Source organism: Aulostomus chinensis, chromosome 13 (genome assembly GCF_037954235.1).
Source record: "Aulostomus chinensis isolate RoL2024-O1b breed Wild chromosome 13, RoL_Achi_v1.0, whole genome shotgun sequence".
In the NCBI taxonomy this organism is placed as follows: Eukaryota; Metazoa; Chordata; class Actinopteri; order Syngnathiformes; family Aulostomidae; genus Aulostomus; species Aulostomus chinensis.
Window position 1 is genome coordinate 23,201,349 of NC_141332.1, and position 23,901 is coordinate 23,225,249.

General features: G+C 40.9%; 1 protein-coding gene across 3 annotated transcripts in view; it reads right to left on the minus strand.

Moving 5' to 3' along the window:
* The window catches only part of LOC147251458 (teneurin-3), a 154,796-nt gene that overhangs the window by 22,184 nt on the left and 108,711 nt on the right, over positions 1-23,901 (minus strand). For all 3 annotated transcript variants that reach the window (XM_086222155.1, XM_086222156.1, XM_086222157.1), the window contains 9 exons: positions 22,960-22,980; positions 22,477-22,500; positions 20,738-20,884; positions 19,952-20,168; positions 15,030-15,149; positions 13,096-13,357; positions 11,804-12,071; positions 10,765-10,908; positions 115-364 (listed from right to left, as the gene is read on the minus strand). In XM_086222155.1, coding sequence (XP_086078281.1) covers positions 115-364; positions 10,765-10,908; positions 11,804-12,071; positions 13,096-13,357; positions 15,030-15,149; positions 19,952-20,168; positions 20,738-20,884; positions 22,477-22,500; positions 22,960-22,980 — 1,453 coding nt within the window. The remainder of the gene's footprint in view (positions 1-114; positions 365-10,764; positions 10,909-11,803; positions 12,072-13,095; positions 13,358-15,029; positions 15,150-19,951; positions 20,169-20,737; positions 20,885-22,476; positions 22,501-22,959; positions 22,981-23,901) is intronic.

A 23,901-nucleotide genomic window follows, 5' to 3' on the forward strand; every position in this document is an offset into this window, starting at 1 on the left:
TTAACCTGTTATCACAGGAAAATATCCCTTACAGTATCATGTGACTGCACTAAGTGCCTTTTTTTCCTTCTTCTTCATTATTAACACATGAGGTAAACAGCCATTTATTCCTACCGGAGCTCCATGATACTTGTGACATTGCCCGATGGGTAGATGCGGCGGATGTAGTTGAAATCTCCAACAAAGAGACTTCCATCGATGCCCCACGCCAGGGCCACTGGCGCCAGCAGCTTGTTGCCTTGGGCCTGACCGTTACAGCTGGGACACGAGATGCTTCTACGGCGCCCGTTGCCCATGACGGTGGAAATCACAGGGGGCTGTAGAGAGATGAACTGGTTCTCCCCGCTGCCTTTGTAAAGGATGCCTGAGAAACATCAGATATCCACAGGTGTGAGCACAGTAAGGCTGTTAGTCACTGGTGGCACATCAACCAGGCAGGCTGCTGAGGCGCGTTTCTTTCAGCTTAAGTAGAAATACACACATGCAGTACTAGGACAACATTTTGTAAAATTCACTGATTTTCTTTCCTATTTAGAAACTTCCTGACTTAAAGCAACTGCATCGATCTTCTCATTTCACTATCAATAAGACAAAAATGAGGGGATTTTGTAAAACGTGGTAATACTGCTTCCAACTGACATGAGAAAGACTCCACTACCACCATTTAAGAGTCTATGATGTACTACAAGAAAAACACTAGCAACTGATTTACACACAGCTATTGGGAAAGTAATTTAGAAATTCTACTTACTACTCACAATGCTCAGAAATTCTATCATCTAAATGACATTTCACTGCTTGAAAACAGGAGAAAAACAAAAATTACTGAATTTATTTGCAATCGTACGACTTCGTCGTCGGTGAAATGACAGAAGTGTTGACCATTGAACACAATGGAAGGATTAAAAAGAACTCTTTAAACTCTGTTGAACTTCATTCTTTTCACCTTCAAAACTGTCCATCAGCATGTTGGTTGCACGTGTGAGGCTGCAACCTTCTTCTCTACGACGCAGCAAGGACATGAGTTTGCTGAAAGGTTGAGAAAATTCTGAAGTTCCAGCGACTTTTGTTTTTGTTGTTGCGATCAAGAGCCGGATAGCGATCTGATTTGAAAAGTGCATGGAAGTGAAGGCAGCATCAGTCCATCAATTAAAACCTAATAGCCGTAGTAGTAATAACGCCGCTTCACTGGGTTTCTGATTATTCGCCACACAGCTGAGGTTTAGTGTTCTCTTAGCTTGTCAGGGAGCTCGTTTCCTCATGTCACTTTAAAGTAGTAAACTATAAATATGCTGAATACCTTTCACAGAGGAAACATCAGATTTGGTGAGTCACTGCATATCCTAACAAGAGGAAGATGTCAGTGGATTTTTAGGGGACCGGACAGCAACATTTGCTTGACTGTGCACCAAATAAACAAATTCAAATAAGCGAAATGTAAACTGAACAAAAATAGAAATGCATCACTTTGCTCACCTGCCAATCATCTTGATTTAACGAAAAAGATGTAAAAAAAAAAGTCTTACATGGACCCAAAAAGCTTTTTCATGAATTTGTTAAAATCTGAGTTAGTATTCTTTGCAGAGGAAATCCATCCAACTGATAAGTGAGGTAAAGGTGATGATTGCCCAGGTGGCCTGCAGTATGATGAGCAGTTTCATTATCCAATCAATGAATATTTACACATCCCCTTTAACAAAACCAAATAAAAGACACTCAAACAAGGGAAGGAAAATAAATTAGGTTATGACTCAAAATGAAAAAATAACAAAACCTTGATAGATCAAAATGACTGACGGTAAAATATCATTAACACAGAGGGAAAATAGAACAGTAAATTAAAAAGTAAAAAGAATATGCAATTAAACCATCTGATTAGAAAACTCTATTTTCTTTTTCTAGTTAAATATATCAATAATTTCAGGTCCTCTCCGATCCTCTGAGAGTCTGTTCTAGCGTCCTGGAGTTTAATGGCTAAATTACCAAATGTCATTTTAATTTGAAAACTAACACTTAATAACGTAAACAGACAACACATCTCCCACGTCACTCGTTGTGAGGGAGCGTGTAACCGGCCTCGCAACCTGAGGCCGCGTGGAACTCGGAGGGATTTTTTTTTTTAACTCAAACTCGAAAAATAAAGTCTTTGTGGTGATGATCCTGTCAACATTTTCACAAAAAACAAAACAAAACCCCCACCAGATTCAGCTCATAAGCCACAGATTCACACTGAGGATTTATTCCTGCTGTTTTTCAAATCATCAAACTTCTAAGTGAAGACGTGCATGCTGGAAATCACCGTTTGACCCGCCTCTGTCCTCATTAGATCGACGACGCCACTGGATGGCCATGTAATGTCGCTCTCCGTCAGCTTTACTCCGTAAGCCATCATAACCCTCTGACGTATATGCAAGCGAGCAGGCGACCGTGCTGCTTGTCCCTTCTGTGATTAGTTCATTACATTGATTTAATTGATTGAAGGGCAAAGTGAAATGAAGGCAGGGTCTGGCGACACTCCTGACAGGACAATCTGACCAATCCGTCTTTTGTATCCCAGAGAATTATACATGAGCTTCTAACAAAGACAAATAGGTCCGGGGGACGGCTTTATGCGTGACGCCATCAAACGTGCGACCTTGGGACTTTAATTGAACTGTGATCCATGTGTCTGCTCACTGAATGAAACACATCGTAATGAAAGTCTCAGTGAGCTGATAGGTCGCCACCGGAAACATATGTCTGGAATTTTAATGTCTGTTTGTGTTATAGCTTCTTAATATTCTCAGGAAAGACAAAGAGGTTTTCAATAGCTGGGAGGCTAATGTGCTGTGTAGGACATGGATCAGTCGCAGCCATGCGGCAGCCGAGCGGCTTGGATGACGTCCAGATAAAGAGAAATATTGCTGAGGTCATTTTGATAGGCTGCCATGGTCCTCTTTATTTACATATCTATCACAGTTTACAGTTTACACAAGTCACACCATCAGCAATTAGACAGCGTAATGGAACCAACGAGATAATCCATCATCTTCTTCCCCTCCATACTGTACTCCTTCATTTACATACTCATGCTGCACACAACTTCTGTGATTCAACTTGCGGTTCCCTCAGCAATGCTCCACGGCCGTGACACATTCCTGTTCAGGCGGTTGCAGGGATCAAGCCTGTGACATCTCAGCTGGAGTGCTGCACTGACGAGAATTCTGAATATCTAGTGCTCCAGGCTAAAGAGAAGGACACCCACAGTGTCCTTCTGACTAAAAATGTCTTTGGAGTCTCTAAACATTTCATTTGATGCACTTTTTATTCTACTCTGCTCCTTCTGAAGGAGAGTTTGGATGAAAAATATGAAAAAAAGGGAGTGAAACCACTTCGAACACAAAGAAGCTGCTGTTCTGTGAGAGCCAGGCAGGAAACACCTGCATCACAACAGTGTTGATAAAAGCTGGGTCGGGTCCAAACCGAAACGTGGAAATCAGGTTCGGGTTTGAGTCGGGCTCTTGACGCATCAGCTCGGCTAGCCTGGTACATTCCAGCGGGGTGGAAGTATTTTCACTCAAGCACTGCACACAAGTACACTTTTCAGGTATCTGTACTTCAGTATTTCAGTTTTTATACTAGTTACTCTACTATATTACAAAAGAAAATATTGTTCTTGTTGCTCCACTAAATTAACTGGAACTCAACAACTACTACAAACTCAGAGGAAAACCATTTTGCTGAGAAAAGGATAAGTCATTTTCAAATTTGCAGGCTGCCAACTTAGATAATCAGAGCGGCACAAACAGAATACAAACCACTGTAACACGACCTTTACAGATCATTGTTTGGTGGCTTGAAGGTCCCCAAGCACAGGGATAAACAAACGTCATGTGGAACGTATACTCTTACTTCTAAAGTAGAATTTTGAATGGACCTATTCATGTTTTACCAGAGAGCCTTTTTTATCTGGATATTTCTACTTTTTTACTTGAGTGAAAGAACTATGTACTCCTTTTACCAACTTTCTTTTAAAGTTGATTTAGTAAAAACAAAAGGAAAAAAAAAAGTACAAAAATAATATAAAAGGAACTCAAACTTGCTGGGCAACAAGTTATGTGGCAGAATTTTGTTATTTTATAATGAATGTGAGGCCATTTGAGAGAGTTCAACAGCAACTATGTGAAATTTTGGCAATGTAAAGAATACAGTGCGTCAAAAAAAAAAAATATAACTTTTCAACTGAAAACCCTGGGAGGAAATCAATGACACAGGAGGCTTTTGTAGATGTAAACGCAGTAAAATGTTGCACGATGTCGTGGGACTCAGTTAAAACAACAGGAAGGCAGGAATTAGTGTTGAGTGCTCACTTATTGTTTATAATTTTGTGCTTAGACATCAAGATTAGAACGGCTGTCAGTTTGAGGTCAGCCATTCCTCTGCTGGTTCAGGTCCGAGTAGAACAATGCTGTCTAGAAGCAGGTGAAAGACAAGAACGACAGTTTCGCTTGGCGTAGAGGGGGTGAGACAAAAGTTGGATACAGCGACACGACACAATATTTCTCCTGTGATAAATTATTGACACACTGGTGCCAAATATTGATACTTTCCCTTTCCCTACTGCATTATGATGAGAATATTTTAGAAAGTTGTGTCTTGTCTTCCCTCTGATACGACGCACGGAGAGACCACGCCACATTACCGCTATTATTGGTAACTGTGAGGCAAACAAGACGGCCATTATCTATCACATATGGAGGAAAACTGGGAGGGGAGTCATTACAGACACATTTCAGCACACAGCCTAAATTGCTTCATCCACACTTTGCCTCCCTTGAACTCAAAAAATTCCTTTCCTCGCCATCTCCAAAAAAGGCCGGCGTTTCACTTACTCTGCATGTGTATTCACTCACTGATGACCATTTGTCCAACCGATTCTTTGATTCCAGTTGAATCATTACAGAATGTATTCATTTGTTTGATAAAAGGCTCGTTTGAGTCATGGAGTGAAAAAAAAACGGTTCCATGCCGACATCACAGCGTCCGAGATGATTAATGGTACAAATGGAAGGCAGAGCCCCCGTACCTGATAGAATAACTAAAGTGCCTTGAGCAATGTCACCTTGGTGACACAGAGAGAGTGCAGAGATTGGTAGCAGAGAAGCGGGAGTGTGTCTTAATTGCACCATGTCCTTCTTTGTTCTCCTTTGCGCTGTGTCATACCACCCAAGCTCTCGCTGATCCACTGTGATAGCAAGTAAAAGTGAGCAGAAAACCACTCGCTGCTTCAAATACAGTCGTAAATACACACCGAGTTGCTGAACTTTGAGTCCAATAGGAATCAGCTATCCTAGATAGAGACAGATAGAGGGGACAGCATATCCACTTGCGATGAAGAAAGGAGCGGCAGGGGGACATGACTGAAGCACAGACACCAGCAATTTGCCTTATCTAGTTTGACAGGCTCTGGAGTGGAAGAAGAGAGAAGCATGCAGCTTTCGCCACAAACGATGGGAGGAGAGAAAAAAATCCCCAGATGTTTGAAGTGGTGCAAAAGTGAAGAATGAGTCACAACAGACAGCAATAGCGCACTTCTGCAGCTCCACTCGCTAGCATGTTCGGTGAAGACATTAGTCAGGGTTTACAACATTAAGGAATCAATACTGAAGCAGCAGTGAAGGCAAACAGTGATATTTGGATTCATCTTCATGCCGACAGAGAATATCGAACTGCATTCTTGGCCCAAAACCCACGTGGGCCATAAATCTCAAATGTCAAAATGTGGCTGAATGCAGGATTGAATAATTCAGTTTGGATTGAGAAAATGCAGGGGAAACAACTATGAGACCACACACACACACACACACACACACACACACACACACACACACACACACACACACACACACACAACTTCTGGGATAAATATTAATATGTGTGACGGCAAAGACAGATAGGATTACAGGGTGATGTTAACACATTGCATGTTAACACCAGAACCGTCAACATTCCAATCTCCCCCAAGAACCGCCGGGGTGGGGCGTTCTCACTGTTGCCGCTACCGTGTCAGTGATTAAAGATGTCATTTCTTCTTGCAGTTAAGATTTTCATTTTTCATTTATTCCTTCTGAATAATAAGTACGACTTGACAAAATAACTATTGAAAACTCAGTTTATGTCCTACAAGTATTTTATAATACTATAAGGGTCAAGGTAGCTCCATTAAGTATTAATTTTGATTAAATTTGTGATTGTAGGTTACAAACAAACAACAACAAAATAACTAATTCATGTAAGTAGGTCCAATTGAATTATTGTAGAATAAGAAAATTAAAAACATGCAGCTTTTTTTTCATGAATTTGTCAAGTAACTGTAGGCCCCTTGATTCGCCCACATAAGGCTTTTGCTGGCAGTGGACCATCAGTGACCAAATGGTTGCAGACAGCACAGTGGGGGTGGGGGTGGGGGGGTAGCAGACTGAACAACCACAACGGAATCAAAGTGAATTCTGTCAGTAAGAAAATGATAATATAAAGTTTGTTTTGCTATCCCACACACCCCATAATTCACTAAAAGACTGATAAACCTATTAAAAATGCCGGGGGGGGGGGTAAAAATGTCCTCTTCGTGGTTCCACTTTTACAGTCACTCACAAAAAATGTTTCGGAGTTGTGTAGCGCTCGATATCTTTGGGTGGAGCTGATAGGATTCGAGCATGAAACCCTTTAGAAAACTGATTAAGCTCCTGTCATTTAGGGCTAAATGAGACAGAACAGCACAACTTTTTTCTTTAATTGTTTAAATTTAGCCACTCAGTGCAACTACCACTCATAGGACAAGTGTGATAAAGAGACTGCAGCATTCACTGCACAAGACAAACTAGACACCAAACTAGACGCCATCTGGTCATTTTATTTTCGTCATCCACATAGAAGTAGAAGCCTGCACACAGTGATTGCTCATGCATGCACAGGAAGATCCAGTTTAATCTTAAATCCAGACATGCGCCAAAACTCCATTTAAATAAAGGATGCAGCACTTCATTAGCATATCACATGCGCTGCATCTATCTGTTGATCACAAACAACAACTGTGATGCTGCCCCACTGAAGGCTTTGGAGATGGCGGTGCTAGACACCGAGACAGGTAGGATTAACGCAGTGCACTGGCGGCACTCGAGCTAGAGGCAGATTTCAGTGCAACACTTCACAAACTTCCGAATGACTTGACAGATTGGGTGCGGAACCCCCCCCCCCTCCTCCCCCCACCCCCTAGGACTGTTTTTTGTTTTGTTTTGTTTTTTTGAAATCTTCAAGAAACAAACAAGACACTATAGCATCAAATTTGAACAATGTAAAGGAAGAGTCAGCTTCAGGAACCGGCTCTCTGACATGTCTTCTACAACCGTATCCGATAAAAGACAGTGTGTGCAATCTTTGAGTTGTGAGAGGACCGTTACACATGCAGAATACATTGGTGATATTACTATGCAAATCCAGGGAGAACAGCATTGCCCCTGTCAAGTGTTGGTGTGCATGCAAGATGTCATCGCAAACAAGAAGTAGGCAGAATAGAGTTAAACAAACAACCCTCTTTAAACACACTGCTCTTATGGAAGCTAAAATATCGAGGATATATTCTCAGCTGTTTACCTAAAGTGGGGCTAACATGAAAACAGACTTACACTTCAGTGTCAGACGGTTGCAGAGAATGTATGCAACGCCACTGGACTTAAAGCAGAAGTGTACTCTGCATTTCAAGTACACAAAAAAGGTGTCTTGAGCTCACGAGGACATGTTTTACCCCAGCATCATTTTTTTTGTGCCTCCACAGTGCAAAGAGAGCCAGTCACACACACTTAGCTTGAAGCTGAAGCCAAATCTCTCGACCAACAAAAACGGTCCATTTACAAACTCTCAAGCTCAGTTTCAAGTCTAATTAACATCTTTATTCAGTGGTATGCTCAGTAATTTACACTTTTATTTGGGATAAATACTGACTATAACTCTTCCGATTCAGTGCACCCTGAACCTTCAGAATACTGCAAACGTTATAGTTTAGTTTTAGCTCCAATCAAGCAGCTCCTCCATAAATGAATGGGCATAAAACTGGACAAAAAAAGAATTATAGCAGATGATACACTTGATAGTTTAAAAATGGAGGTTATTGGACTGCTTTGTTATTTGTATTGGTGGTCATGGGGCACCATTATATATATATACGTGACTGGCTCTCTCTCTACTTTGGAGTAACAAAGAAGTGATGATTATTTTTTGCGAGCTCATGCCACATATTTGTAAATACTGGAAAGGCAAAATATACTTTGAGGGATATAAAAACTTTTCTAAGTATAACCCCTGTAGTGCTGCATAGGAAGTGTTACAATTTGATTTGAGGAAAAGCAGTCTTACTGAGTAGTGTGAGTGGAGTTAGAATGTATATATAGATATATTTATATATGGAGTCATTGAATGGTCTGCTAGATGAGCACTTAGCCATACAAACACTTGACGAAACAAGTGAACCTCATTAATTTTTAACTTCATCTTTAACCTCAGCGGACCAACTGGTGGAGCAGAAATACTCCACAAGTATTCAGACGATGAGATGATACGAAATGCCGAACATGATAATAAATAATGGGTTATACACATAATTTAAGGGCCAATACTTGCCTGGGGTTTGACCATCAAGCATGAAAAGTGGGCATTACAGACTCTAGAATCTTCAAATAAAATGACAAATATATCTTTCTTCCTTCTTGTGAAGGACTCTTGGAAAGATAAAACAAGGTTAAAATGATGAAGTCCTTCAAAACACACCTCAGTACACAGTCGTGTTTATTTGAAACAACCAACATGTGATGACTCACAGGTCTTCATCAGGCTCACGCACTGAAGCAGGAGAAGTAGAGCTTACATGACCCTGATGAAGACCCATGCGGGCGCTGTTTATAGATACACACACGCACACACACACACACACCCCCTACGGCGTGCCTGTTTCAAAAGAGGCTTTATATTCTTGATTGAGGCCACCTTTCAGCCATAAACACAAGCACAATACAAAAGATGTCTATCATAAAGCACCAGCATGAGATATCAGCAGAGGGACGCAGCAGAGGGACGCAGCCGTGTGACGACTTCATGCCTCACTCATCCAAAACCAACAGCAATACTTCAAGTGTCGATGACTGCAGGCCGAAGCTCAATTTAACTCTTAACTGAGCTAAATTTTAAGAAGCACTCCAAAGAGGAGAGAATCACAAGAGCGACACAGCCACCTTTGAGTGGAGAGTGATGACTGGTTGGTCGTGTCAGATTGGACAATGTTCTTTTTTGGATAAATCACTGCAGGCCATGTCAAAATGTCTGCTCATAATGATGCCATAGAGGAATAATTTGTCTGTAAATGAGATTCTTCAATTCCTCCCACTGATGGAATTCATCTTTTTTTTCAGCTTGATAACCAAAAACCTCATTTCAACCTAATGCTAGTTTGAAATATGGAAGTTGATAAAAAAAAAAAAGTATGGAGCACTGAAGTGGCCATAAAAGGAGAAAGGGAAAAAAACAGTTTTCAATGGATATAAATAGAGAGAGAGAGAAAGACAGAAAGAAGGAAAAAAATAAGATATTTTTGAGGCCTTAAGATATAAGTTGTTCAACTTAGTTCCATCTTGAGACTTTACTACAATGAAGAAACAAGTTATAGCTTTTGCCCATTAAATAACTATATATAATAATATCTTGTGGCCTCAACAAAGATATTTATTATTTTTCGATCAATGCCCACATTTTTATTTTGTTCTGAGCCCAAGTCATCCACCACCAAACTGATGCTCTCTGCATGCCTGTAAAAGCATGAAACCACCTATAATCACTTATGAATGCAGTGATTGGATGAGATCTACGAAATGAATGGTTACATGTGATAAAAAAAAAAAAACCCAAAACAAAACAAACCTGTTGTATTATTGAAAATACCACCAACCAAAACAAAACAAACATTCAAGCTAACCAACCCTGAAATTCAGTCACACACTCCCATCTGACTGTGTGAGACTATGGATTCTGCTGAGGTCCAACAATGTAACCTTGATATTTTCAGGATAAAAGCGGCACAAATTGTTTCGGACAACTGGAACAACAATTGTGAGCTGGAGTGGATTTAATGTCAAAACAAGGGCCTGGCAAACTGACAATGCACACCACCCTGAGGCCTGCTGCTGCTTCTAATGGCCGTAATATTACTGCCGGCACAGTTAGAACATAGCACCGAATTCACAAGATTATAGTGTGCAACCTGCTGGAACTGTTCCCCAGCAGTAACTCAGTAGTCTATGTATATTTGACAGATTTATTACGTATGCTTCACTTTATGTCTCTGCACCAGCGCGACAAAGACAAACTCTTGTCCATGTACGGTACTTGGCGATAAAAGTGATTGTGATTGATGATGGAGCAAGAAACTAATTTAGTTTAATGAATTAGTGCCATGTGATGTTCATCAAAAGCCGTCATGAGCAACAAAAGATTCCTAAAATAGCTGTGGTATCATCATGAGCCCTGCAACCCGGTGACTTAACATGCTGATTTTTATTGTCATTACAGCCCTCATCTATTATCTGGAGGTGGAATGACGAACCATATTTCATCTCAATTTAAGTACTTATTGCGGTGATTTAGGGTAAAGACCACCTGCCTGTAACCCCGAAGAGGCCACCTACTTCTACACTACATGCACACACACCCACACCCACATGCCTGTAGAGGGTTTCTTACCGTTCTGAATGTCCAATATGTGATGTTTATCTAACATCCATCCTCCCATGTTGGAAGCATCCAGTTCATAGCCTTGCAGTACCGCCGTCCTCTTCTCCCAGTGCACCACATCAAGGCAGGACTCGTATTCATATCCCACTGACACTGAGAATAATGATGACAGGTGCCTATGGTGAGCGACCTTCTTTCTTGGTATTTTCTTTTTTTGCTGCAATGAGGCTTTTAGTCTATAAGACATTCAGCACGCGTCTGGGTTGTTTTGTAGTTGCTGGTTCTGCTTTCTCTTCAACTGTATAATTTTCTCCAGCTGGGATGATTTAAAGGCCCGTGGAGTTCATGAATCTAACCTGCACGGTTTGTATTTTACGCACTTTTCTCTCGTTTGTCTGTTTTATCTTTTGTAAATGCAAATAAAACACAAAATAGCGTGTAAAGTGGCATGAATTATTTAAACAATAAAGGCTCCGATGTAGCACATTATGTGATAAGTCTTGAGTGAATCCTGTTGATTGTCAAGGCTGGGAGGTTTTTTTTGTCCTCCTCTGCAATACATTAACGGTAATGCTCCAACATCTGTCCCTCTAAATAAAAACAAATGTAGTGTGTAACTACTTGTAGCTCTGCAAATCAATAGGAACAGACGTGCAGCTTATTTCAGGGTATGACTATAAGACAATGATGAGGGATCCACGTGGTTAAAATAATTGATATTCTGTCATGTATGATTTAATCAAATAATTGTTATTAGGCAATTATTACAGGCATTATTTGAGGCAGCTCACTGCTGCTGAAATACCACACGCGCACCGCAAAGAAGTCGACAAAAGTGGGAGTTAGAGGTGCAGCACTGAGGGAGTTCAAAATTTCATGCAACTTGCTAAATCTATAAAGCACATAATAAGAAAAGTCTCTACCTTAAAAAAAAAAAAAATCAATCTTCAAATGTACAACGAAGGTTCATCGCCTGAAGGTAGCGGGAGTATCTGACAGCAAACCTACGCTCACATCTTCGGATGCAACTTCACAGATGGTAACTCACCCACAGCTTCTGCCAGGCCAAAGACCTTCTGATTGTAGGCGTCTGTTTTATCCCAGATGAAGGTGTAGGAGAGGTCGGGGAAGGCAGGGAAAGATTTCTGCAACTGTCGGCCCATGACGGCCACCATCAGGTGCACTTTCATTAGGCCAAAGGGGACGCGGTCCTGGGTCAGAAGCACCTTGAGGATGGGCTTGTAGCCAGCTGCCCTGGAGCTCAGGTAGACTAGGTTGAGGTCGCTACCCGGTATGGCCACTTGTTCATGAAGGACCTGTGATTTTAATTAGAATCAAAAGCACGGTAGATGTGCAGTATCGACTTAAAAGGCACAGCGGGAGATTTCTGGTGTTTAAAATGCTATACATTGCACCCCATGGCCACGATTACTAACAACAGCAAACATCTGTGAAGTATTTCTTTAATGCTGCCAATTATAGTATATAATTCATGTTATTTATCTAATGCAGTAGATAATATTATAATTCATTGCAATTCCTACACTGACATTCCCAGTGGGCATTGTTTTCAGAGTAATTTAGATCTAACATCTAATTTATTTTCAGGGTCACACACAAACACACATACATTAATAGATATTGCGTTATCCACGCACAATAAACATTATGACTTTTCGTTGGGCATGTTCAAAATAAATTATTTACACTAAAGAACAGACTATATGCAAATTGAACGAACTCCACAGGCAATAAAGTAATCCTCATGTTTTTGAGTAAGTAAAAAAAAAAAAATCCACGCGCTTGCCCAGGTTTTTTTTTTTACTCCCTTTAAAATATAAAACACATTTATTTTTCTTATCGATTTAAATAGCAAACATAGCAGAGTTTCCTTTTTTTTGGGGGGGTGGGGGGGGTTGCATTAAGAGATTTTGGACCCAGATTCAGGGGATTTTGAACCCCAAATTGGGGCAGCCGGATACAAAGTAAATCCGGAGTCATGTGTAACCTCCATGTAATGTGCCCTCGGAATTTATCAGTGTTGCTCTGAGACAATTTATGGCTTAGTATTTTGGGAGGCTGCTCAATTCAATCAAAGCTCAAAGGCAGACTGAAAGGCAAATCTGAATGTTTAAAATTTGGAAGAGAAGCTGCAGTAAAAGAAAGATAACAGCATTTGTCATGACTGCATGCTTCGTGTATTTTCACCACCAAAACGTTAGGATCAAATTATTGCTGACATTCAAAACAATCAGATGTGAACAACCCCCGCCCCCCCAAAAAAACCACAAAAAGGCACCATGCATGCTGCTACATCATCATGGTCAGCACTGGTCTCACCTGTGTCTCAGGGATGATAGGACTGTCCTCTGGAGATGTCTTGTACAGGGTGGAGAGAGGTGTGGCCAGGATAAGGGGGTTGGGCCTTATCAGACCAGTCAGGTAGCAGCTGGGGATGTTGTTCTCTTCCCGCTTCATCACCACTGTGTCCATCACGTGGAAAATATTCCAGGGCAGCCACACGGTCCGGTGCAGCGTGGGGAACGGGGCGCGTTCGTAACTCAGCGTCAGAGAAGCACCGCCGTTGGCCAGGAGGTCAAACCTTCACGTGTCAAAATGGAAGAGCATCATCATCATCGTTATCATCTATAAATAGAATATTTTCATTTTGCCTTGGTCAGGCTGCTAAATCCTCCCACTCCACCTCATCCGAAATTGTGACATAACACTTCTCAGTCAAAATACCAAGAAAACCATCATTCAAGAGCCCTGCTGGGGGCTAACGATTGCTCTGGATTGGGCAGGCCAGTGACTTCCTCGGCAACTCTGACATCATCGATTAGTCAATAAGTGGGGGAGAGACATTATGGTGAAGCGCTCTGAGTTCCTTTCAGGTAGAAAAGCTTTATATATAAGTGCAGTCCTTCAAGACAGAGCCAAATAATATTTTTCAATGGAAGAGAAAACTTCTCCCTCCTTAATTTATTCTCCACAGAGCAGCTTCCATATATTATCATTCGCTGAATATAATTCATTACATTTGTTTAACCAGGCATGGTGTCAGAAGACACTCTATGGCTGATTTTGGTTTGGAGAGTTTTCTCTGGTGAACTGGTTTTAATTAGTATGACATTACAGAGGGAAAAGTTACTGGTTTGGAAATGAAGGACGAGTCTTTGAAGTACTGCTCTCTATGGCGAGCTCCACTACCCAGGGGTGGGGAGAGCATCTGGGTGGTGACATTGCATGCACTAAGACACACTCCCTCACAGATTTGAATACTGATGCACGTTTATCACACACACACACACACACACACACACACACACACACACACACACACACACACACGCACTCACACGCCAACCGCCAAGCTGTGCAGCTGACCTAAAACAGCTTCCTTCTTGAGCTCTCCACTTTGGGCAGAGGGAAGCTCACAGCTGCAAGAGGCCAGGCTTTGATGCAACCCCCCCCCCCCCCCCCCAACTCCTTAACAGACAGAGCGGATCTGTTGGCTAACCAAGTGTGATTATCCACGACCATTTATCACGCTCCTTGTCAGAAGAGTTACAGGGCGGAATATCTGAAGACATCAGCTAATCCTCAGATATCTGGGGACTCAAGGATTTTTGCTTCATAACAACAGCTGCACAATTCTCTACCACTCATAAGCTCTTTATTCCACACTGGCAACACATAAACACAACCTCTATCTGATGAATTTGAATGAAGGACCGGATCGCCATCACCCATCTGCAAAATAAAGCTCCTACCTGAGGTGAACCCCTTCTGTAAAATATGAGACATACATTTGTCTTGTGTGTGTTTGCACACCCATTATTAAGTACCCATCTGCAGTAATAGCAGGAGAAGGTCAGACAGTAATCCCATGTTTTACTACACTGCGGGCAGATTGATTCTACCCTTGCTGATTCAATGCATTTTAAACAGCCTAGTTCAAAATGGCCTCCACCACTGTGACATTTGCATGAGGGATTGTTCTCGGGCATGATGGGTTGCAGAGTCGGTTTGTTTGATTTTGAGCGATTTTTGGTTAACAGCCAGGATGAATGTCCCACTGATGGAAAAATCTTTGAGCTTTTTTTCTTCCATACTTGTTTTTAGGACACAAAACAAATTAAAGAGTCGTGATGGCAAAGGTTGAATCTGAGGGCAGAGTGCACTTGTTTTTGTTTGGGTGTGGTGGTAAATGCAGATGTGTCCTTGTGTATATCTGCATGCTGATGCACACGTGCAAACATAGGCTCGCTTACATGCCGTCCTGTCGTGTGATGGTGTAGCCGAACTCCGGGTAGTGCAGAAATGACACATTGACTCCGATCAGCGGCGTCCCGTCTCCCGTGAGGACCTGACCCCTGATGACTGATGCCAGGCTGTGTGGGTAAACAAACAAAGCCAGTTGGTGTCAACAAGCAACCATGGCATCAACCCTGCTAAAACCTGTCATTCCTCCCCTAGTGGCACGAGCAGCAAGGCACGATTTCCCGGCCGCTAGCCACACGCCAGTGGTTGTTTTCCATGCACGTCACCCTAACAAAGCACCTGTCTGTCCCAGTTTCTTCCTTCGAAAAGTTCGTAATGAAGTGTGAAGAGACAAGTTAAGATTTTGCAGCATCTTGCACATGTATTGCAACATTTTTATTCCACAAGAAAAAAAGAAATGGTTGCATTTTTTTTTCTATTAAAATATTATTATGTCGAGACAACATGCAGCATACTCTGTAGCTCTTTAGGGCAACTCAATTTGCGAGGCCGGCCCCAAAAAAACAGGCTGCATCAAAGCTAAAAGTGGAAAACACACAGCAAATTATCTGGCTAACAAGATTCACGGTTAAATTATGAGTCTGAGAGTCAACTCGGTAAATGAAGTGTACAATCTACTCTGCAGTGGGCATATCAAATGAGATTCACGAGTCAAATATTGTCATTTTGACCTTGCAAAATTACAAGTTTCCCTTAAATTGTATTTCCAAGAGGCTGTGATCCAAGTGTGATTATTATTGCAAGTACAGTACTTTTGCTTCCCAAAAAAAGGCTTTTGTCAGAGTCTTGTGCTCACTCGTGCGATAAATATCTGACTTGTGATGAAAGACAATACATCAACATGAATTGTGTTAAAATGAGCTCTTCAGCTCTCTGTTACAGATATCCTCTTCATGTGAGGAGTTGCAAAAGCTCGGTGGCTGACGTGTCAAGAGGCACTTTAAAGGAAGTCGGAACAACAAAATGCGGCGCTTGAGGCAAACTGTCATAGAGAGAAACAATATGAAAAAGAGTCTGACAAATGACGGGCAATGCAACAACAGAAAAAAAAATCAAGTGGCTAAGAAGGTTAAGCCCTAAATAGTTGAAGATGTAAAGAGGAAATGCAAATATACAAATAAATAAAATGAAGTCAAAATGTGAGTGTTGTTTTGAAGTCTACAAAGGAAAAAATATGTCCCTTTTAAAAATGTAGGAGAGGTTTCCTGAACAAAAATCCTTTTTTTTTTATTTTTATGTACATGTACATTCATTTCATATTTGGTGGCTTAAGGGCATCCCTATAGTAGCTATTCTAGCAAGGGAGTGCATTACTCATTCCCCATCCAGATTTACCCTGCCGGCAAATGGATTTGCTTACTTCTGGTCAAGGCCTGCTTTCAGCTAAAAAGCTGTATTTTCTGTGACATATTGCTTCATAAATCCTAGACATTGGAGATTCATACATGGTTAAAGTCTCTGATATCCTCTGTGACTATTGAATATGACTGCAGGGCCCGCAGGCAACATTTCCTTCTAGTTGCTACTTCTCACTGCTATATTATTGAGTGTCAAGTCATTTTTAAGTCAGTCTTTTTTTTTGAAGGTAAGAAGAGAGACAATGCGATATTCCTGCAATGATAATTATTCCTTTCTTCTTGACCAGAGAGCTCTTCCAGAGATTTTTCAAAGAACTCCCTGCATCCCGCACTGGTCAGCTAAATATGCCTTTTTGCCACTTTATCTCTGGGTCATTACGTAAATGAGATAGGGATGATCCACAGCTTTAGCTTCTCTTATTTCCCTCCCGCCACAGCTCATATTCTGTCCTTTATTTACTGGCTCAAGGAACAAGGCCACTTAAGAGCTCCGACGGAGGTTCACTCTTACTTTTTACATGTCTCTATTAATCTTTTGAGAGGAAGACAGATGATACAAGAGCTGAAACCCCGAACAAACGCCAAGTCACACCGCATTGCTGACATCCCAGAAATTAATCCTATAATTCATTCATTCTTATCTGTCACTGTCTTACCGACTGCAGGAAAAACACTACCTGGGCAGCCGGTGTGTGATGTGACACTGCTGGGGGGGGCTACCCAAACCACAACATGTGTTTTATTCTGTGTGTGATACTGGGGACGGATTTACGGCGGAGCTCTGAAAACTGATTGCGTGCTGAAATCTGCTGCCTTTCTTCTTGTCTTACACGACAGGTTCTTTAAAAAAAAGAAATAAATAGGAGAGAAATAACCTCTAACTGTTTCCTTATTCTGTAGCTTTAGATGTCAGATACTCAGACAAACACTCTTGATCCATTGTTCTAGTGCCTCAAAGATTTATTCACTGCCAGTAGAACCAAACAAATTCAACCGTTATGATTGGAGTCTCTATATTCCTCATGACTGCCCTGTGCTGATAAGATACAGTAAAAAAAAAACTGGTCAATTTCAGCGATACACATGTTTGCTGAGCTCCTACAATAAACTGTGGTGGTTTTGACAATAAAACTAACTTCTACAAGGAAGGAAAAAAAAAAAGAACTAATGAATATTTTGAGCATGAGAGCTAATGCCTCTGCCAGACATGAAACCGACAGTAAGCTGAAGACAATGAGGATAAGGATTACTGAGACCCCGACTGGGGGGTATTGCCTCATTCTATATTTTCAGCAAAGCATGCTATTTACATAAGGATTACTTTAAACTATTGGAGGAAATATTCCCATAGCCTTCTGCACACAGTTGGAAATCATTTTTCCTCTCCATCAGTCACAAATGTGATGGTGAACAGATGTGGAATGTTTGGTTGAGCAAAAAAAAACAAACCAAAAAACAAAAAACTTAGTCCTGAACTCTGATGCGGCCTAACAGCCACCGAGTCGTTACAAACATTAAATCAATGACTTTGACCTTCGAAAAAAACTCCAAACTTGACACCTTAATTAATGCAGCAAGCTGAGAAAAAGAAAAAAATTAGTAATGATGTCAAGTATCACAATAAAACAAAGCAAAGCTCCATTCAGGTCCGATGCTTTGGACCACAATAAAACTCTCTGTGTTCTAGGGAGTTCTAAGGGGAAAAGAAAAACAAACCTCTTAATTAAACTAATTGAGAAATTTGAGGGGGATGATGTAAACACGCCTAGAAATCTAAGCCCACGCCAGCAGCTCTGTGAGGCTTTAACTAGACCCAGCGGTGCTTTGAACGGAACGTTAATGACAGTATGATAACATGCTCACAATGATAACCACTTTCATCATAGCGTGTTAATTGTCATGCTAACAGTCCAGAGGAAGCTGATGGGAAAGTCATTAGGTTCAAGTTATCATTTAGCAATTTGGAAAGCAAACTCTGGATCATCAGTTATTACAACTCTTCTTGTGGGATGATACCAAAGTTTATTGCAATCAGGCCAATGATGATTCAATGAGTTAATGAAGGTCTGGTGTAATTGCTTTCAGTTGAATAACTGATCCATTTGAACAAAAAACCCTCATAGTGACACTGAAGAAAACTCAAGAGAATCACCAACTCGCTTAGTCAGACAACGTCCACCTTGGAAAGATGGTTTTGTGTGTGTTGGGATGCAAGTGAAAGTCTGACTGAGATGACATCTGTAACAAGTGCGTGCGTGTGTGTGTGTGTGTGTGTGTGTGTGTGTGTGTGTGTGTGTGTGAGACAAGTGAGCAGGCGGGCGGGCAGGGAGGCGGATCAAATCAAACAGCAGACTTTGCAACAGGAGGCCGCTCTTCAATTCCTGCTTGCAACCAACACTGTTTTTATGCAGATTGCTGTTATTACACCCAAGTTTGCAATGTTGTCTACAGTCTCCCTTGAACACAGGTTTTTACATTTAAATCTGAGACTTATTGTCGCCATGGCAACATGTAATATTACCTTAAGTAAAAACTTGAACCCAAGATACAACACTTGGTTTCTTTTATTTTTATCGTTCTCTTTTTTTTTAATCTCTAAACCTAAATGCACTTGAATCACAGTTCGAACATCATAAAACGTTTAGTACTGAGGACTGGCGTCTTTTAATTTGGAAGGTAGCATCTTTCCAGAATGGATATAACCCAGGTACCTTATTTTGATGATTAAACTGACAATTGAGGTTTCAGGCCCCTGACGAAGTGCTCATATTTGATGAGTTATGAGTGAGAATGTTTCCAGTCGTAGCATTCATCCTCTACAGATTATTAAACTATTTCCATCCAATGTTTGGACCAAAATGGACGACGGATGAATTCTGCGTCACACACTTCAAAACAGCTTCTCATTAGTGAAAAAGCTTAATAAATACAGACTTTTGCCATATAAGAATAAAATCTATCAAATCCTGTATCACAGCAGAGACAGAGTATTAACATACAAAAATGCATGTAATCTCATTTGATGTTCCAGTAAAGCGGTATGGACTTGTCCTAGACAGAACCGACACTATAGCTCACATATAAGACAGGTGTGCAGGCCTCAGATATTCAAATACGCGGTGTGATGGGCAGCTCACCGATGATTAAAGAACCGGATAGCAAATATGCATTAATGTGCAGAGAAAATGGCCTCTTCAATGAAATGTTTGCCGTGCTTCTTCTTTTCTAATTCAGGAAGCTGCGCGTCCCTGTAATCTTAGTGAATGAAATTGAATCCTGGTGATTTTAAAGTCAGCAGTCAGACTGCTTTTAGCAAGGAACAAGTTCACTCCTCAGCTATTAATCCTCGCAGGTAAAAATAAATGCTTGTGACAGCGACACTACTGTAAACACACTTGTCACAGTAACTGAGAAGACAAATAGATGTGAGATTCTTTGACGTTGTGGAGTGGCTGCACAAACACAGCTGTCTCTTCCGACTGGTAATGAGACAGCAAACAGCTAACGTGATCCAAATTATTAAAGGGCTGTCAGTAATTCATTAAGCCGCTTACCTGCTGTTGAACGGGTTATCCCAAGGAATCACATGGCTGCCGCTGGGTCCAATCAGGAAACTGACATGATCATAAAAACCCTTAGACATGGGCTGGGAACCCGACCCTTGGCCCTGACCCGCGATGGCAGCGGGGTCAGGCGAGCCACGACAGTAGGTCTGACCCTGGCAGGAGATTTGAGTGCAGCAGTCTGGGTCTACGCAGTCAACCAGCCCATCTGGAAAACAGGAGCAACAGAATAAGGACAGGGAGAGGACGCTTCGTTGACCTTGATGAAATAGGTTTTGACAAAAGAAACGTGGGAGCGTCTCCATTACTGCGCCGAGCTCTATTGCACACAGATGACTTCTAATCTGAACTCAAGTTCATTAAATAAACAGCAGAGACCCTGAGCTAACATCAAAGTATGAACTATTTAAAAGTATGTCACCTAATATGAACCTCAAAAGTTCTGAGCATGTTTGGAAAACCCAGCTGGTAGAATGTTAAAATACAGTTTAAAATACTCCTTATAACAGCTATCTTGAATATTTTAAAGCATGATGTTTAACAGCCTGCTTTGCTACAACATTTGCATATTCTTTCCAATGATGTTTTATGTATGATTGATTTGTTTTGTTTGTTTGTAATGTCACAGAGGAGCCACATCAAAGCCCAAAAATCTGTCTGGCGCAATAAGACACACACACACATACACACACACACACACACACACACAGACGCACTTTAAGGAGGTTTTTTCTGCAGCTAAAAGACAATTTGTACAAGGCTTTGACTTTTTCCTACCTCCCTCATTATCTTTGCCATCTGAGCAGAGCGTTTCGGTGGCAACGTCACATCCCAGGCCTCTCCATCCTGACTGGCAGATGCAGTGCCAGACGTTCTGATCCAGGACGCACCTCCCGTTGTTATTGCACAGCCCGGGGCAGCCGTCTGTCAACACATCATGTACATGTCAAGCAGCCGAACAAGTCAGAACAAGGAAATCAGGAGGAGAAAACGGAGGGGTGGGGTGGGGTGGGGATTGGGGTGACAAGAGCCAAAGGCGGCATATAGAGTGGACAGGGGCAGAGGAGGGGCAAAAATGATAAGAGTGAACATACAGAACGATACACCTCTGACAGGACTGCGAATGTAGGAGGAGGGTGTGAGAACGTTCTGTCGTTTCACATGAGTTTCAGGAGCGTGTGCATCTAGACCGAAACATCGAGTGCGTGAGATAAAGAGTGTGAATGAATGTATGTCCAAGCTGCTGAGGCCAAACCACATCACAATTTGGGAGTTTTATTTGGTGTTAAGTCAGTTAAAATGATTCTTTTTGTGTGAGTTTGAGTGACTTCTGCCCGAACTCTGAGAAAAATCATCAACAATTTGGGAATTCAAATATTTTTCTCTCTGAGTCATGATTGTTTTTTTGTTTTTTTTTAAAGTCCTATTTCAGAACTACGGGCTGGATTCACAAAGCAATTCAACTCTCAAGTCTAATTCTCAAAAAACGGAAAAAAAAAAAAGAATCTTTCAAGATCACCTTAATTACTTAAACCAAAATAAGACAGTTACTGAAATTTCATGCATGGGATGGTGAACTGTACTTTCTGTTTGTTAGTCTTTTTTAAATTAGTTTTTTTTTTTCTAATAATGGTTACTTCTTTACCACATCAGTCCACAGTGCACAGAAATCTCAGATTCAAGTTGGGGACATCAGCTAAAATAAAGTTTTTCTTACTCAAAGTTCAAGTCATAAAAGTTTTTGCACAAATTGAGAACAAAATGACTTAGATGAACTGAAAAAAAATGAAAGTAATAATTACCTTCACTCAATCTGTCCAAGATGACCTCTCTTAAATTAAAGACATAACTTCAGATTCTATTTTCAAATATCTCATTCCTTCTTACATTAATTCTTAAATGTTAAGTTGAAAGATATCCAGACTTTCTCAATTTTCCTCTTAAATATCAACTTGAAATGACACATTTAAGAGGAAATCCGTTCTTAACGATAGTTTAGTGAATCCAGACCATTGAAATCAATGTATTATTTGTCATCTGGAGAAAACAGAAGTTGCCCATTGCAGATGTTATCAATACTCATGTGAAGTAACAGCCATATCAAAGAGGAAAGGGAGTATATATGTAAATAGTGAGGGAGGAAGTGTGAGGAAAAGAGGGGAAGGATCCAGAGCCTCTACATTTACAGGAAACAGAGCACTTGCTGCCAGATCGCATTCCTTCTAGTGGAGGGTGAAGACAGGGAGCCGAAACATGACTAAACCACACCAGTTTGGGGCGTTTAATCTGGCAGACACAAAGAATTAAGACAAGAGGAGAAGGGACCGTGGAGTCTGTGTGAGACTGGTTAAGACGGACAGGAGATGAGGGGACATATCGGGGGAGCAGGATCACAGCTGAAACATTATGATCGACTCGGACATAGAACAGGTGTATATACGCCGTGCTAGGAAAGACAAAGAGCAGGGAGGGATCGATTGTGACAATCTCCCTTGGAGGGGTAGTGTTCAATTTACCTTTATATCCTATCTTGACTGCTCCTATTACACAACCGAGGAAAGGGAAACATTTGGAGAAGAAAATTACTTATCTCTGTGGTGGCAGAGCTAAGACTGACAAACACATTTACTTATTATAACTTACAGGGAGCACAAAAAGTGGAAAGCGTTGCTGGCGTAAAGCTGATGTACCTGCCAACATGATTTTAATATTCGAAAAGAAGCTGTGCAGGTAGTTTTTTGCGAATATTATCATTGTCTTGTGGTGAAAGTAAATCATTTTTTCGCTCTTATTTCAATCTGTCATTAAAAATCACAGTCACTGGGGTGATTGAATACTGAGTGATATTACCAAAAGAGAGGATTGTGCAAGCTCACCCGTTTTATCTAGTTCAAAATTGTAAAAGTCACAGGCAAAAAATAAAGGCGTTCAGCTGGATGAGAAAAAGAAAAACATTCTGCGTGAATTTTGAAGCAGAGTGAAAAGTGTTTTTTTTTTACCTGATACTCTGGAATCCAGGGCTACATTTGAAAGCCAAGAGGGAGTTGGAGAGAGACAGAAAGGCAGGCAGACAGGCATACAGACATAAAATAGAAGAGATAAGTAGGAGTTAGGCAAAGACATGCAAATAGAAAAAAAACAAAAAAAACAACAGACAATTTGTTTTAGAGACAGACAAAAGACAGAGTCTGCAGATTTAGAGGAGGGGATTTATGGTTTAGTTTCATCCAGTTTTTAACAAAGTTAGAGTGAAACTTAATTAAAGCAGCAAGTGATTAATCAGAATTATTGATGCTTCTGTGGTCAGAAGCACCAGATTTTTTTTTTTTTGTAAAAGTGATGATGATTATATTTCTGTGCAAAAGAAGCAATATAACGTACTTCATAAATTACTCTATCTGAAGCTTGGTAAAATATTAATTCTTAACACTCACCATCTGCTTTTCTTTGTACTAAGAGGCTTACACAAAGAAAAGCACAGTTCCTCTTGATATCAGAGTGCTACAGCGCCCTTTGTTTTCAAACTACATAAACTAGTTTCATCTGCTTCAAATACATTTACTGTGTAATTGTCAGGAGGTATGTAGACTCCCATTCCCTCTTTGTAATAACGCATCGTGAAGTGAAAAATACTAAAGTTTGTCTTTTTCTCAATTTTGCTGTTTATCTCCACTTCAGTGGTTCTAACAACTGCACAGCAGCAAAGCAACAGAGCACCCAGACGAATCAAAAACACCTTAGTGGTGAACTGCAGTGTTGAGAAAGCGCTGACAATGGGTTAAGACTTGCATATCAAGCAGGTTCTAGATGGTTGTGGCTGAAGAATGGCCAAGGAAGTCCTCAATTCAAGCTCTGGCCATGTAATGTGATTAAAAGGCGCTTTGTGCAAATGGAAGTTATTCAGGGTTTGAAAAATAAAGCTTCCAGTTCACCAAGAAAAG